The following is a 17733-nucleotide window of genomic DNA, read 5'->3' as shown; positions in this document are numbered from 1 at the left end:
ACCTAGCCCCTGATGGGGGTCCTGCAGGGCACCCTAAAACACTGAGGAGCTCTCCTGGCTTCTGGCAGGACTGGGGCTGTGCAGCCCTGTACTGAGTGGGAGGTGCAGCCAGGGGGTCACCATGCCTTGGGGAGTCAGGAAACAGAAAAGGGTATGAGGTGAAAGGGCCATCTTAACTCATACTTTGCAGGGGAAATACCATGTCATGAAAGTGGTTTTTCCAGGGGGAGGCTCATCTATTGCACTTTGGGTGTGTTGCTGATCCCTATGATTTCCCCAAATGTGGGGAACTCAACTGCATAGTTTGTGTTAATGGGGATTGCCCTTGTGATTTCCCTAGTGTTTTTCTAGACTCCTTTTCATCTTTTTTTTTGTCCTGGTGATGTCTTGTATTGTTTTCTCATTGTTTTTTTCCCCTGTGGTAAAGGATCAGGGCAAAAGGAGTCATCATTATCAGGAACCAGGGGGCTGTTTTGACTCCTTCTACCCTCTCTCTTTGCTAGAGAGAGAAAGAGGGGGACGGCTATCTGAGAACCATTGGATTTCCAAAGGCAGTGCAGGTGAGGGGATTGCTTTTCCCCAATATGGTATGGGGAACTGTGTTTTGCAAGATGATGTCTTCTATGGACAATTTTTGCAAGATAGTGATTTTTCCCCTTTGAAACACATTAAATAGATTTCAGTGCATTTCAATGGGGAACTGGGTTTCGCAAGACAGCGATTTCCGTGGAACGAATTAAAATTGTCTTGCGAGGCACCACTGTAATATTATTTTAATACAGTGTGCCATCTACCCTCCATTTAAGGGTTAAGTAAACAATAGTTTAACAGAATTAAATGGTGCTTAAGATTTCAGCATTGTTTAATACTGTTAATCTTTTTTTTTGTTTACTCATCATTATATTACCAGTGTGCCAGGCACAAACTACACATGGTGGCATAATAGACATGCCATCTTATTTATTTATTTGTTTGTTTGTTTGTTTGTTTGTTTGTTCATTTATTTATTTATTTGCTTGCTTGCTTGCTTGCTTAGGGCATAATAGACATGTCATCTTAGTTAGTTAGTTAGTCAGTTAGTCAGTTAGTTGATTTATATACCACCCATCTGGTAGCCAAGGCCACTCTGGGCAGTTTACAAGTAGACAGAGAAACAAAGTAACAAAATAAAACAACATCAAAACGTTAGGAAGCACAAATCAAATAAAAAGTGCAGTAGAAACAGAAATACGATAAAATAAATTAGAATTAAAAGCATGAAAAATATAAAAACATGGCAGTGTGATGGATGTTATATCATCAGGCACTGACGTTATATCATCGGGTTATATCATGAGGCTATTGTTAGTTCGGGAAGGCCTTTCTAAATAGCCAGGTTTTTAATAGCTTATTGAATGGAAGTTCTAATGGAAGTTTGCCCTGGTTTCATTTCAAGTGGAACTCCTTCCCCCACCTCCTGCTTTTTATCCCTTTGAGGCTGCCATCTTGCTCTTCTTCACAGGCCCTCCACTTTCAGATGGGCTTTTTTAAAAAAGTTACATGAACTTAGATGTGAGTGAAAAGAGTTGCAGGGATTGGAAGCACAAGGTCTTATCTCTTCACCTACGTGACTGGTATTTCAAAAGAAGAACCCCAGAGGCAGAACTGTGTACAAGAACATTGGGTAGTTACCATCACGCATACTTCAGGCTTTTTTTGCATTGGTACGGTACACTGGGAAATATTTTTTCAGGATTTATATATACAGTACATATGATACTGAAATCAGCAGTATCTGCCGTATGCTGATTGGGTTAAACTGAAACCTGCTACTGTTCTGTCAGTTGTTTAAAAAAATGGTTAAAATTTAATTAATACATGGTTTGGTAAATATCTCTCTCTGTGTATAAACAAGATTTGGAATTCTCCTCCTGGAGTTCAAGACTCTGATTCCTCATGTGGAAAAGGAAATTCTTTCTAACTCAGTTTTCAGTGCAGTCTATGAAGTACTTGGGTTACAGCTGGGGTACTTTGTTGATTCTAAATTCCAGTGTGCTTAGTTGGATTTAATCTTTACCAGATGCATTTACGCATATTACATGTAGTTAAAACCCAAGAATGTCTGTTTTTAGTAAACCTCCCCTAGGATTGGGCAATTGAGAACAGAAGAGTTGACAGTGGAGGTTGTTCTCAAACCCCTTCTTTGATCCAAATTTCCCCTTTCTTGCAGTTTTTTCTTCCTTAAACAGCCTTAGGGCTCTGGTAGTTTGCAGCTCACTCCAAAGTCATTAAAAGGATGAGACTCACTTGTTCTCTCTTTTCATGAATGGTGAGCAGTTGAGTAGGGCTATAATGGCTTGAAGCTGTGGCCACCAATGTTTTTTCCTACCATGGAACGGGGTGGATGCGATGAGTGTGAAAACTGAAATTATAAACGGAATATGAGATTGTAAGAACTTGAACATCTCTTGGTCTTCTTTCCTTTATTCTTCTGTCAGAATCTAAATCAGTCAGTGGCACATGACTGGACCTCGGGTTTACAAAAACTTATTCTGAGAAAAGAAGATGAAATCAGAGCTGCAGACCGCTGTAGAATTCAACTTCAGCTTCCAGGAAAGCAGGACAAGTTAGTAGTCATCTAACATTGCACTGATGGGCAGTGTTGCTGTGGAGCAAAACGTGCCCCAGCACCTATACAGTGGGTGACAAAGCCTCCATCAAAAAAATGACCCATGGGTGGAATGGGAACATCTCTCTCTCTCTCTCATTTTTATTCTGAGGCAAAGGTAGCAGGAGCTGGTATTGAAAAGAAGACTAGCTCCCATATTTTCAGGGGCAATTATTATTTCATCCCTCCCATTGCTTTCAATTTTGCTAGGCCTTTATCTTGCACTGAATATAAAAATAACACAGACTGTTAAATGGGTTTCCCAGTTATTTACATTGTCCTGTGCTCGTACCTAGAAGACGTTATTTTCTTCCAACCAAAGAGGTCTGTTGAACCACTTACTTTCCTTTATTTCTAACAGATCAGGTCGGCCTACTTTCTTTACAGCGGTATTTAATACCTTTACCCCTTCCATCAAACAATCTTGGATCAAAAATTTACAAGTGGCGAAGCTTGCTCTAGGTAAGGCTTTCCTCTGGTTTATTTGGCGAAGCTATTTATTTGGAGAAGTTATATGTTAAATTGAAAGATTGTTAACTATGGGTTTTAGTTAAATTCTGAATTAGAATTTTATTAGAAGACTGTACTGTTTACCTTTAACTGGGCATAAAATCAGTGTAGCATAATATGTACATCATCCACGTTTGGGTAAATGTTGGTCCAACTTAAAAACGATTATTAATAATACAATGCAACCATTTTCGACTTTCTTCTTTGGCCACGGTCATAAACACAATGTGAAAGGAATATAAGCTGGATCAAGATTGTGTAAATCATGTAATGATCATAATAAGGTGGTGTGTGAAGAATTGTTTCCAGTCTGTGGCCCCGTCAAAGATGCCAGCCCTGCCTGCCCCCGAACCACGGGTCCACATGCCTTCTGTTGAGAATAGCTGGTATGAGGTTATCATAACAGATAGCCTATCTATGCCATATTTTACCTTAGGAATGGACAAGGGTTGGGATACAAAAAACTTCCCATCCAAAGGTACTTTGGGCTGGAAGCATTGAATGGCAGTCCTCCATTCCACAAGGCAAACCCTCTTTTAAAATGGAAGGAGGTTTCCAAAGAATAAGGATTTTGCACAAAAACCTGATGAAGTTCAAAGAGGAAAACAACAATTTCACTTGGCAGGCCCTAAGCACTTTTTGGATTATCCCAAGCAGGGTAATCATACAAAGTAGAGGCCTGAGCCTTTTTGATGTTATCTTTTAACCTTTTAAAAACATATCATTAACAAATTGCCCAGCATTAGAAACCTAAGAACCTAAATTTCAGCCAAAGTGAAAACGGAGTGGAAAGTGATTATTTGTATTATTTCCCTGCCTGCTTATAGCATGGCAATTGCAATGATTGAGCTCTTCTGGAAATTCCCGTTGCTTTTCATTTTGCCTGGTGTGCAGGTGTTTAACACCACAAGGTAATGTATCCATGCTGTGCCCTAACATTTAATCAAGTAGTTTGCCCTTTTTTTTCAACCAGTGACTTTTCCTGGTCAAACTGCCTGTCCTGTGTTTCAGCATACATCTATTTGCTAAGTATTGAACAAGATCCTGTTGTGTAAATTTGCACCAGTATAACCTGGATCAGTTGCTTGATACATTTAATTTATAGTAATTAAACATTTCCTGATCTCCTGGGTTTGCTTCTGAAGCTCCCTAGGGCTCCATTTGGGAGCCTCAGGACATGGGGGGGGGGGGGAGCCTTTAAAAATAAAAAAAAATGTGTCTGAATCACCACTGCTAGGAGTTGGGATAGCTGGTGATGATTCAGTGGCAATATTTGGCTTTTAAAGCCCCTCTCTCTGTCCGAAGACTCCCAAGGACTTCCCCAGAACACAAGGGGGCCCTAGGGAGCCTCAGGACCCAACGGGGGGCGGGGGAGAATCGGAAGATTTTATTTATTTATTATTTTATTTTATTTATATCCCGCCTATCTGGTCTTGCGACCAAAAATTAAATGTTTTCAGCGCCTGATCAGAGTTACACCAGCACAAAGTTATGCTCAGAGGATCTTGCCCACAATGACAAAAGGTCTCTAGCATTTCAATAAACTTATTTTGACAGAAGCTATTATGGATTGCAGCTCACTTCATCAGATCATCAGGCAGCTGTCGGTACAAGCACAACACAACTTTCCTTGCCTTCCCTCACCCCCTGCTGTAGCCTTCCGTGCTTTCTGGGGGGGGGGGAGCACGACTCTGTGGAATTTTTCAGAACGAGGAAGAAAACACTCTTCCCTGTTCTCTCAATGGAAGAACCCCAATAGATCCTGCCATTGGAAACCTCTTACTAGATCAGGACAAATAACTATGCTGAATGAATTAAAACATCACAAAATAGCAGAGTACTTCTGAATAATCAGTGTTCCCTCTAAGCTGCACACATGCAGCTTAGAGGGAAGGCTCTAAAAAGGCTCTCATGCAGCCAGACTGATGTTGTTGGCAATTTGCTTCCGGTTGTGGGTGGAACCCTACACGTGAGGGGGGCAGAGCCCCACGCCGCACTACCAGAAATTAGAATGTTCTGGATAATCCTGCTGCTCTTTCCCCATCATTTGTCATTGTTTTCCCTTCCACGCTGACTCTGAAAATGTTTGCAGGAACATTTTGGAATGCCAGCTTGTCAATATGAAGGGGAAAAAAGCTTGATGGCCACTTTATCTTATAAATGATAATATTAGGATAGATTTGCATATTAGTGTAAATTAATTTGTTACAACTCCTTTGTCATTATAGCTGAGGAGAATCTGCTTGGCTGGTTCTGTATAGACGATGATGGGAATCAGATTAAAAAAGAGAAGCATCCTCTCCTTGTCAAGCATATGCCTGTGATGATGGCCAAACAACAGGAATTTAAGGTGAATAATATTTACTTCTTTTTTTGCTAATAATATCATATAGTGGTGGAAATCCTGCTGTCGTATGATAGGCAGCGTACGTTTGACAACATCATCCTCCGAAAGTCTCAAACTGGAAATGTTTAATTTCCAAGACATTGCTGCAGCTCATGCTGGCATCAACTTCACATGACGTAACTTACATAAAAGGATTTCAGTCAGAGACTTCAATATGCATAAGTGTGATCTCCATAATTATTTTGCAGATATCCGGAAAAGTATTTTTCACTGAAGTCCAAATTACATATTATACTATTGTATAGGGTGTTATCATCATCATTTTCTTTTTAATAAATTGCAGGTTCTTGGGAAAGATTGTTGTTGTGATCACACTGTGCAGGAATAAGACGTTTATATCTTCCTGCCCAGCTGAGGCTGAGATGAAAATTCTCTTCTGTGGCACAGCTATAAGGAGCTTTAAAAAGGTTGCCATGCATCAGTGAAATGCTTGCTTCCTCAAGACTCATAGCTGCATGGGATGGGATGGGATGGACTGGATTTTCTGTCCCAAATCCATCTATTGAAGACAGGTTAAACCACACATATTCATCTACCAAATGACTCAGCAATAGAGATGGGCACAAAGTGCTGGTTCAGTGGTTCGGTGTGGTTTGTTTCCTGGCCAAATAGCTGATCGGTTCAGCAACCTTCCAGTGGATACTCACTCAGTGGCAGCATCCCACCCCGCCTCCTCTGGTCACTGCTGCCAGGTGGATGCCCACTGGAAGGAGTAGGGCACCAAACTATGGATCAGCCAGGAAATTAACCACAGCAAACCAGCGGTTCATGCCCATCTCCGCTGAGCAACCATTTAGCGTGCTCCTGCAGCTGAAATTAATTTAGGGGTGTGGGGGGGAAGCAAGGTGCAACTATGTGTAATTTGATTCATTGTAACATGTAGTTTGGCCTTGAGATGAACTGAAAATAGTTCTGTTGAGCTGTGTGATACAGTTCCTACTGGTGTATCTGTACCTGGCTCCCCTTTGCTCAGTCTGTTACTTTGTCTAACTGTTGTCTATTTGCTGCACAGTCAGTGAAAATAGGGCTGGATGCTATGTTGCACCTAAATGCATGTAACAAATGTCTGAGCAGCCCTGCTTTGAAAAAAGAAAACTCTCAGGAGGTCCCTTACATGCACTTGCATATTGTGTGCAGATAGTATATGCCCTTTATTGTAATGTGCATTTGAGTGTTAGACACTCGTCACCAGCTGTATGCTGAACAATATAAAGCAAAAAAGCGTGCTGCTTATATACCACCCCATAGCGCTTCAAGCACTCTCTGGGTGGTTTACAAGTTAATTATGCAGGCTACACATCGCCCCCCCCCCCCCCCGGTGAGCTGGGTACTCATTTTACCAACCTCGGGAGGATAGAAGGTTGAGTCAAACTTGAGCCGGCTACCTGGGATTGAACCCTGGGTCGTGAGCAGAGTTTTGACTGCAGTACAGCATTTTAAACCACTGCACCACAAGGCTCAATCAATATGGGGCATAGAAGTGACACAGTCCTTACCAAACACTTCCAGTGGAAAGAGCAATAAGTGGTGGGAAAGAGGAGGAGGTATGGCAAGCTGGAGCGGAAGGCAATGTGCTTATGATCATATAGGAAAAGCTTTCCAGTACTCTCAGGTTGGGTGGAGATGAATCTTAGCCCTATTCATAAATGCTGATCATATGAACAAACTCAGAGAGGAGTGCCCAGCGCCCCCCCAGCCGCGTCCTTGTGTTCTACCCAGCTTCAGAAATGAGTCTGAAAAGGAGAAAGCTATGTTAATAATATGTAGGCACTGCATGTGAGCAAGAACTGTACTGCCTAAACACCAACAGACTCAATGATGAAATTGGATAGAACAATATCAACAGAGGGTTAGAACTCCCCTCTGTATCCATAGAACCTGATAATGGCTGAATAGGACTGAGAAGAGGTAATCTTCCAGGAAGAATCAGTGCAGTTTTAGTACTATGGAATGGCTCTGTTGGGAAAATTCTGATCCTGGTCCGTGAGAATTTTTGCAGATTTCTTCCTAAAGTAAATGAACTACTGAATGTCACTTTGTATGTTAAGGTTGAATGTGCTGCTTATAATCCTGAACCATATTCATGTGAAGAAACGGATCCAGATTCCCTTTCTATAGAGCATGGTTTTCTATGGGTAAGAATTTACATGGTTTTGTTTTATTTTTGTACCCCAAAGGTCAAATGTGATCCTAGTTTAACTGTGATGCCAGGTTTTACAGCTGAAGAAGTTGGTCACAACTAGATTTTTTTTCACCAAACTTAAATGATACCCTGTGAAATCCATGATCAAATCTCAAGCACCATTGTCTGAGGGGAGGGGAGGAAAGCAGTACAGCAGAATTTGGCATTTTTACTCCCTTTTGTCTGCTGTTCTCTAGAGTGGTCCTTGCTTGACCAGATAGGCGGGATATTAAATAAATAAATAAATAAATAAATAAATAAATAAATAAATAAATAAATAAATAAATAAATAAATAAATAAATAAATAAATAAATAAATAAATAAATAAATAAAATACAAGGCTGTCCTACACCTCCGCCCAAACACCACCACATTCCCTCTCAAGATTCTCTTTGCCAGATCGTATTATGACCCTGAGGAGCAAAGAGTAATTAGCTGGGAGGTGGCAGGTTAGAGAAATGGCATGGAAAAGGAACAGTTTAAACATCCACTCCCCTCGTCTGATTTGTACCCTCCTGCACATGCATACTGCAGCTGTTCTAAAATTAAAAAGAAAAGAAAAAAACTACTGTAGAATTGTGATCTGTTATGATTTTCACTACTATACCTCTTGTAGTGAGGACTGCTGGGAGTTGCAGTTCAGCAACATCTGGAGGGCTACATTTTGCCCAGGTCTGAACTAAATGGTACGGTACAGTTTATTGTTACAGTCCTTAGATCAATGAAACGGGGGAAAAGGATAGACCTTTACAGTTTCTCAAATTCAAAATACTTTGTAAAAACATTTCACATTAAAAATAATTTAAGGTCTAGTACTGTATCTAGTTACCATAAAATTTCAACATTTCAGATACTTCATAAAAACATTTGCATTTAAAAAACAATTTAAAATCTAGTATCTAGTTACCATGGAATTTCTGAGACCTGAGTATCACCATACAAAATCTGGCTACTTGATAAGTGATCTTGGAGTCTATATCAGAAAGAAGAAACTCAGGTCAGGGTGTGAAAAGTTGTTGAGTGGAATGAACAGGATGGAATAATTGGTCAAATAGGAAGTTAGTGAGGCGGCCAACCAGGATTGCTCGTAATCTTTTCACATGCTTCTCTAGAAGATGCTAAAGTCATGTGAATACGGTATCTCGACTTGAGAACGTCCCTAGATAAGAACGATTCGAGTTAAGAACGGCTCTGTTCGCAAAAAGTTGCTTCGATTTGAGAATGGAGCCTCGACTGAAGAACCAGAAGAAGAAGAAGAAGAAGAAAACCCTTTCCTTCCCCCCCCTTTTTTTTTTTTTGACCTAAGTTCACCTTAGGTCAAAAGAAGAAGAAAAATTCACCCCCTAGTGGTAGATACGGATTAACTGGTTTTGCACTAGTTCCTATGGGAACTAATGCTTCGACTTAAGAATGAAAAACAGCAGATAACGGATTAAATGGTTTTCAGTGCATTCCTATGGGAAATGGTGCTTCGACTTAAGAACGTTTCAACTTAAGAACACAGTCCCAATACGGATTAAGTTCTTAAGTCGCGGTACCACTGTACTTCTCCTACCCACTCCCAAAGTCTGTTCATTCTCACTGTTGTGAATTTCCAGTGACTTTTATAGCCAATTAGGCTTTAAGTATCATTTAGCATATATTTATACTTGTGGTATGTTATTGTGGTATATTATTGAATTAAAGGGCTATAGAATTTCTTTTGAAAGAATAACGATCACTGCTTGCATCTTAAGAATGAAGTATAATTTTATTTTTTCCAACATTTTCATTTGGTATAATATTCTAAACTGTTTTATTATAGCCTTCAGTTAACCTTAATTGAACTTCTGATAATGTGATGAAGCTAAATTTAGTTAGTTTGTTGTGCTGCAGGCGTTATTGTTTACAGAGATAATGCTTAGAGAAGAACATTAACTTTTTCTCCCAAATTTAGATTGGCAGTTGTACCAATCAAATGGGCCAGATTGCCATTGTTTCATTTCAAAATTCCAGTCCAAAAGTTATTGAATGCTTCAATGTGGAGTCAAGAATACTCTGCATGGTCTACATTCCGGAAGAGGAGAAACATAAAGAGCCAGACCTGCCCACTGAGCCTGAAGATATACCGAAAAAACCTCCAGGTGTCCCAACCATTTGCCTGGGCATGGAAGAAGGAAGGTGCTTTTCATATTTGTATCTCACTTCCTTGGGTTGTACATTATTTATTTCGCTTTCCTGTACAAGATGTGTGTGATAGGGAGCTATGCGTACATGGGAGAGAGACTTGCCTAAAAGCACGACAACCTCCTACATTTTATCATAGGTTTCCTGTTATAGAATCATCAATTACTAATCCCACTTTTTCGTGTTTTTAGAGGTTGAACATCCTTTCTGTATACCTGTTTGCAATGAAATAAATGGGGAAACATTATCATTTTATGTACATCTTGTCACCTGTTCAATGAATAACCACAAAAAGATTCAAAGTGTCAGTTATTCTTGATATTTAGTTAGAGCTGTGCTCTCACATGCTCAATAGCCCAGAAACTAACTATTTTTGATCTCCCTAATACTTAAAATAGTGGGCCAATGTTTTCCCCTTCTTCCCATCTCTTTTTCATTATGTTTGGAACACAACAGTTATAGCTCCTTTGGAGGCAAAAAAAAAAGAAGAAGAAGGGAAATAGTTCATTGAAAAACCTAAGCAATATTAGATGTAGATTTTGGAGGATATGGCTTCATAAAAAAGCTCCAACTTTGTAGTCCTATCCAAGGACAATTAAAGTCAAAATAAGCTAGCTCATCCAATTTCTGTACAATTAAATATTTCATGATGTACAGAAGTGTAATGGCCTAAAAGCAACAACTCAAGAGCATGGCAACTATTCCTGTATTTAGGGTCAGGGTGCCTGACTTCATTAATTGTATTTGATGCCCAGCGCGAATGAGGAAAGTGTGAAAGTGTAAGTAAGCATGTAAACACCAAAAAGCCTTGCAGCCTCTTAAAGACTGTCAAGGTCTATGAGGATAATTTGCATCTGAGCTGCAACGAGCTGCAGCGCACCGAAGTTTATAGCAAATGAAACGTGCTGCTGCTTCAAGTGCCATCAGGCACTTCGTTGTTTTGACTGCCACAGACTAACATTGGCCACACACACACACACACACACACAATTGTTACAAACATACACCTATATTGGTTGTTGTGGGTTTTTCGCGCTCTTTGGCTGTGTTCTGAAGATTGTTCTTCCTTGAGAGGAAGAACAACCTTCACAACATGGCCGAAGAGCCCGAAAAACCCACAACAACCATTAGAGCCCAGCCGTGAAAAGCCTTCGCGAATACATACACCTACTGTATATTCTCTGTCAGGAAAACCAAATGTTGCAATGTAAGCAAAGTCCTGCCACAGGTTGTAGTTTTTGTGTAGGCAAATTAAAGCTTTCATCTTGTTAAAAAAAATCAGTTGTAACATGTCAGTATTAAAAGAACTAATCTTTTATGCAGTATGTCTAGTTGTATTGGACAAAAGTCTATATTTGCACATTCGTTTCTTCCTTCCTTTGCCCCTGTGTGGGTGAAGGGTGTATGTATGTATGTATGTATGTATGTATGTATGTATGTATGTATGTATGTATGTATGTATGTATGTATGTATGTATGTATTTATTTATTTATTTATTTATTTATTTATTTATTTATTTATTTATTTATTTATTTATTTATTTATTAGATTTTTACCCCGGCCCTCTAGACCATGTCTACTCGGGGCGGCTTACATAGATAAAAACAAAACAATATAAAATATATAAAACCATAAATTTACAATTTTAACAATTTTAACAATGAATTTAAGCAAACAGTCCCAAAATGCCATGAATCAAAAGAAAAAGAAGAGGGAAAAAATAAGAATCACTTAATTGACTGAAGGGAAGGCCTGCTTGAATAGCCAAGTTTCCAGTTGGCTTTTAAAAACACCCAGCGAGGGTGCCATCCGAATTTTGGCAGGAAGGGTGTTCCACAGCTGAGGGGCCACCGCCGAGAAGGCCCAGTTTCTTGTTTTTTCCTTCCGGGACTCCCTCGGTGTCAGACTCCTCAGCCGTCCCTGCTGGCTATATCGGGTGATTCGGGTAGCTCTAGGTGGAAGAAGGCGATCTGCCAAATATTGAGATCCCAAACCGTTTAGGGCTTTATACGTAAGTAATCGTTAGCACTTTGAAGTCAACGTGGAAACGGACAGGCAACCAGTGCAAAGCAGCCAGCGTGGGGGAGATATGTTGGTATTTTCTCACCCCACTGAGAAGCCTGGCTGCCACATTCTGGACCACCTGAAGTTTCCGCGTCAGCCTCAAAGGCAGCCCCACGTAGAGTGCATTACAATGGCCTAATCTCGAGATTACGAGCGCATGGACTAGAGTAGTGAGGGGTCCCCCCCCAATCAAGGTATGGTCGCAGCTGGGCAATCCGCCATAGATGAAAATAAGCGGAGTGGGCCATGGACGCCACTTAGGTTTCCATGGTAAGCGCCGGGTCCAGGTGTATCCCCAAGGTGCGGATGTAGAAGAAAACTGCCTAGAAGGAAGGTTTAAAGTTCCCCTACCTGCATGCAATTGTCCAGATCCAGATCAGGCACCTTATGTAGAAGTGAAAAAAAGAAATACTCCATGACTCCATAAGATAACAGTGCTTACATAAGTCTATGGGGTGGGTCCAGGCTTAGTGATACTGAAAATAGACCACCTGAAAATGAGTGGGACTCAGAGTAATTAAGTCCTTTGATCTCAGTGGATCTATATAAAGTATAACTGAGTCTGGCTACGACCTTGCTTGTATAAGGGTCACGTAAAACACTCCAGGAGACATCATGCTGCCACTGATCTGTATAATTTTGGTCTCTTACAGACAATACAGACAATGACATCATCATACTATGTCTGCCTGCTTCCCAGTGATTTGAGGTGGGGGCAAGGAGGAAATACTGTAATGTGAAGTTACTCAAGAAAGAGAAGCTAAAATGACACAGACACAGTTCAGTGTTTATTATGATGTCTAGTTGGACTTTTTAATTACTCAGATTTGATGTCGTACTAAAAAAATTCCTTTTCCCCACTGTTATTTTTCTAAGAGATATCATCTCACTTTCAAAATGAATATAAATATGTTTTAAAAGACTTTTCTTTTCTCTTCTTGTTGCTTTTTAATCAGCATCTCTGTGTACAAGAGTAGTCAAGGCTCAAAGAAAGTCCGCCTGCAGCACTTCTTCGCTCCAGACAAGTCGACTGTCATGAGCCTGGCATACAAAGCCCGTCACTTGTTTGCTGGCCTCGTCAATGGGAACATTGCCATCTACACAAAGTTGGAAGGTACAGAATTGCAGTATCCTGAAGATTTCCTTCACTGGCTGTATTTTGTCCAAAGGATGTGTTTGTTACTTTGTTTTTTCTAAATGTTATAAATAAAAATAATATTTGGCTTGGCCTTTAGGTTATGGTGCTTTGGATATAAAAAACAGCCCACTTGGATCTCATGTAGTTGTTTTACAAATTTTGTGTGCTGTCACATATAAGGAATGTGTGCCTTTGTGCATAGAATTGGAGTAGTTTCTGTTGGCTACAGGTCCTTGGGGCTTGAAGATATATGTGAGTTGACATACATCACGTTTTGGAGGGTAAGGCTATCCATGGTGACTCTTCATGGTGGCTGTACATTGCAGTATGCCTCCCAGTACCAGCTGGTTGGTTACATGAGCAAAAGAATGTTTCCCATTGACATTTGAAAGAAAATGCTGCTAACAATAAACTGTTTCCTTTTCTATTTGTTCTTATGGAGGTGAGGCTCCCCACCCACACACTCCAGTTTAGGATTATATCAGTATAAACAAAGTACAGTGGTGCCTCACACAACAATGTTAATTGGTTCCAAAAAAATCAACGTTGTGTGAAACATCGTTCTGTGAAACACCATTTCCCATAGGAATGCATTGAAAACCAGTTAATCCGTTCCAATTGGAACGGATTGCCATCGCTGAGTGAAAATCCCCATAGGAAACATTGCTGTGTGAAACAATGTTTCCTCCATTGGAATGTATTGAAGCCGACTCAATACATTTCAGTGGCTTTGCGAAGTCCTTTTTCGCTTCTGTAAAAGTGTCTTACAATGTTTGGAAGCCGTTTTAAATGGTTGCAATGGTTAGCCCACCTCCTGAAACCTATGCAAACTGATTTTGGTATTGTTCTGACACTTCGTTAATTTATGGTAATTTTTTGTTTTCCCCCCTCATTGAACTCCATACATTTCAATGAGGGGGAAAAACAAAAAATTACCATAAATTAACGAAGTGTCAGAACAACACCAAACTCAGTTTGCATAGGTTTCAGGAGGTGGGCTAACCATTGCAATCATTTAAAACGGCTTCCAAACATTGTAAGACACTTTTACAGGAACGAAAAAGAGACATCGTTGTGTGAAAATCCCCCATAGGAAACATCGCTGTGTGAGGCAGCAAATAGAAAAAGGCATCGTTGTGTGAATTCATCGAAGTGTGAGGCACCCGTTGTGCGAGGCACCACTGTATCATAAGAGGAGCAACCCTTAATATCTCCATGAAATGGCCATACCTATTACTAATTGCAATTCATCATGGCTTTTAAAGTTTTTGCATAGTACAGTGGTGCCTCACTTAGCGATTGCTTCGTTTAACAATGTATTTGCTTAACAGTGGTTTTTAAAAGAATTTTCCGCATCGTTTAACGATGTTTCCTATGAGCGATTTTCGCTTAGCGATTTCGGGACCATGCTTCGCATAGCGAATGCATTTTGGGTCCCCTGTTTTGCTTAATGATGTCCATTTTTGCAATTTTAAAAGTGTCTTAAAATGTTCAAAAACTGTTTTAAATGCTTGGAATCGTTAGTGCACCTTCTAAAATGTGTGCAAACTTAATTTGGCTTTGTTCTGACTCTTCGTTAATTTTTGGTAAATTTTTCCCCCCATTGAAATGCATTGAACCCAAGTTTGACAGCTGTCAAAGTTTGCACACGTTTTAGAAGGTGCACTAACGATTCCAAGCATTTAAAACAGTTTTTTAACATTTTAAGGCACTTTAAAAATAGCGAAAACGGACATCGCAAAACCATTGAAATGCATTAAATAGGCTCCAGTGCATTCCAATGGGGGAAACATTGTATCGCTTAGCGATGTTTCCTATGGCAATTTTCGCTTAAGGACAGCAATCCGTTCCTATTGGAATGGATTATCCAGTTTTCAATGCATCTCTATGGGAAAATGTGTTTCGCTTAGCAATGTTTTCCCATAGCGATGTTTTTTTTTGAAACCAATTAAAATCGTTAAGCAAGGCACCACTGTACAATTTTGTTTTCAAGAGACCAAATAGAAATCCCACAATATTTGTGTACATTAACTTACGGTGTATTTTATTATCTAATATAGCTTTTGTAGCATCTAGTAATCCCTTAGACTTAATTATTTTCAATAATAATTAACACTTAAACAGTTAAAGAACAAAATACTTAATTGCCTATCATAAACAATCAAGGTTCAAGGAAGAAAAATGCTGAGGAGACAACTGTGAATAGAGTGTGAATTAAAGGCTTCCTGCTTAAGGTAACACTGATAGGCTTGCTTACTGCCTTATTGAGATTTTGCATTAGATATAGCAGCTTGGTGCCAAATTTTGTTAGCAAACCACAACTATTTTTAAAAATTAAAATATTAAATTAATTAGTATGTGATTTCTGTGGCTCTTATATTGATGACAACTTTTGGATCCAATTCTATATGTAGGATATTTCTGAAGATGAACATTTTAACTCAGTAAATAATCCATATTTAGAGTAAACATACCAGAAACAATTAATTAACCACCCAGAATGGCCTTGGCTGCCAGATGGGCAGAAGTAAGTAAGTAAGTAAGTAAGTAAGTAAGTAAGTAAGTAAGTAAGTAAGTAAGTAAGTAAGTAAGTAAGTAAGTAAGTACCATATTTTTCTGTGTATAAGACGAAACTTTCGTCTAAACTCTTTAGACTAAAAATTGAGGGTCATCTTATACTGTACATGGATGTAAGCTGAGGAGAGAACAAAAAGAAATGGAGGGGGAAGGGATCAAAGCAATCCTGCTGCACTTTGATCGCTGCTTTCCCCCTCCACTTGCTAAGCCCTATGGGGCTTAGCAAAAGGAGGGGGAAAGCAGCGATCAAAGGGCTGTAGGATCACTTTGATTGCTACTTTCCCCCTCTTTTTTCTAAGCCCCATGGGGCTTAGGAAGTGGCAGGGAAACCAGTGATCAAATTTTCTAATTTGGGGTTAGAAAAGAGGGGGTCGTTTTATACATTGGGGCGTCTCATACACAGAAAAACACAGTAAGTAAATAACTCATTAGCAGTGTTTTGCAGGACAGTCCTACTTGAACAGTCTGTGTTCCCAGGAAGTGAGACATACTGGTTAGAGTAGGGCGCTGTAACATATGGCTTCCTAGCACCTTGGAACCCCTAACATCTCACCGCCTTAATTTCTAAAAATATTGAAAACTGTGTGTGGGGGGGGTTCAGAAAGTTTCCTTGTGCCCTATGTTAGCAAGTTTTCATGGAGGCTAGCACCACTGCCCCGTTGTGAAAAGAGCCTTTAAAAAACAACAATATTTATGGCCACCAGAGGGTACAAGGTTTTTTTTTTTCAGCAAGCCACCAGTGTTTAAGAGGGAAAAAATTGTGTTGAGTTTTGCAAGAGTGAATGTATCCTTCCAGGATTTGGGGATGGGTGTGGAATACATGCCCCAGACCTCTGAAGGTTGCTCTGGAGTGTTGTCCTAGGACTCAGGAGATGAAGGTTGGTGTTCCTACTAAACTGAGAAATTCATGGTGTGACCTTGAGCCAGTCAGTCTTTCTCAGCTTGACCTACTTCATTGGGTAGTTGGGGGTCAAAGTGAGGAGGAGGAACATCATGTATGCCACCTTCAGCTTGTTGGAGAAAGGAAAGGTATAAAAGTAGCAAATAAACAAAAATAATAAACATGTGAGAGAAACCCAGTACATAGATAATGGTCTGTCTACTCTGTTGCAAGAACTTGCGTAGCGAAAAGACCGTGGAACATTTTAGTTCTGTGACTACTTCTCTTCATCTGCTGTACATAGATCCTTTTGATACCTAATGGTGGTAGCAATCTTGTAGTTAGTTCAGTGAAGTAAAAAGGAGTTTTAAATGTGTCAAGAATACATAAGTTGTTTCTGACTATTGCTGTACATTTTAAACCTTCCTGCTCTGCTATTTAAGAAAACAGTCAATAGACACTATTCATGATAATGCGACGTACTAATACTTATGCTCCATTGCACAACTCAGTTAACAAGCTCCATTCGTATGGTTACTTTGGCAGCACTGTTGAAATGCCAGCAGTGTTACAGAAAAGGAGAAAGGAAACTATTAAACAAAAAGATGAGTGTTTATTCTAGCTGTGTCAAAGTCGGGGGAGAAGATTCTTACACAGGCAGTGACAGGGAACACATTACATTCAATTAAGGAGTACAAGATTAAAAAATCATGAATTAATACTGAAGAATTAATCTCTAGGTTTTCTCAGCCTCCAATCTTCTGGGCTATGATGTTGTGCAAAGTAAGCTGCCAAATGTTAGAAGGAAGGAAGGCCAATTAGTGGAGCAGTTCCTGTCCACAAAAAATAGAATATTTGGATTAGTGTTCTGTCCTATTGCAACAACTTAGGTTGACATAATACTGCAAGAGCTTTCTTCCCATAATTCCTGGGAATTGACCTCAAATTGTTTCCTTTTTGATGTCAGTGGGTGGATAATTTTTTTTCCCTAGGAAGTCAAAGACAGTCTGGTAGCGACATTGTTTCCTGGGCTGCTTCTGTTGGATTTCCCCACCTCCTGGCCCTTCTGGTGGGTCTCCCTTCAGAGAAGTTTGTGAAATAGCACAAAATCTCACAAAACCAGTTTGTATGGAGGCCAGAGCAGGCCTGAAAATAAAGGA

The 17733-nt window shown here is 39.9% G+C and overlaps 1 protein-coding gene, 1 long non-coding RNA gene and 1 other non-coding gene across 4 annotated transcripts in view; 2 read left to right on the top strand and 1 right to left on the bottom strand.

Moving 5' to 3' along the window:
• ARHGEF10 (Rho guanine nucleotide exchange factor 10) overlaps positions 1–17733 on the top strand; it is a 152264-nt gene that overhangs the window by 91666 nt on the left and 42865 nt on the right. For both annotated transcript variants that reach the window (XM_073000724.2, XM_073000720.2), the window contains 6 exons: positions 2478–2605; positions 3009–3109; positions 5386–5507; positions 7613–7699; positions 9684–9907; positions 12935–13092. In XM_073000724.2, the coding sequence (XP_072856825.2) occupies positions 2478–2605; positions 3009–3109; positions 5386–5507; positions 7613–7699; positions 9684–9907; positions 12935–13092 (820 nt within the window). The remainder of the gene's footprint in view (positions 1–2477; positions 2606–3008; positions 3110–5385; positions 5508–7612; positions 7700–9683; positions 9908–12934; positions 13093–17733) is intronic.
• Positions 1–17733, bottom strand: part of LOC110073434 (uncharacterized) — a 35156-nt gene that overhangs the window by 4210 nt on the left and 13213 nt on the right. The gene's annotated exons all lie outside the window — the stretch shown is intronic.
• On the top strand, positions 176–340 carry LOC140703386 (U1 spliceosomal RNA). The gene has a single exon (XR_012082804.1). It is a non-coding gene; the product is annotated as a U1 spliceosomal RNA (small nuclear RNA).

Source organism: Pogona vitticeps, chromosome 1, assembly GCF_051106095.1.
Source record: "Pogona vitticeps strain Pit_001003342236 chromosome 1, PviZW2.1, whole genome shotgun sequence".
In the NCBI taxonomy this organism is placed as follows: domain Eukaryota; kingdom Metazoa; phylum Chordata; class Lepidosauria; order Squamata; family Agamidae; genus Pogona; species Pogona vitticeps.
The sequence above is the reverse complement of the archived record's forward strand: the minus strand, read 5'-3'. Positions and strand labels throughout refer to the sequence as shown.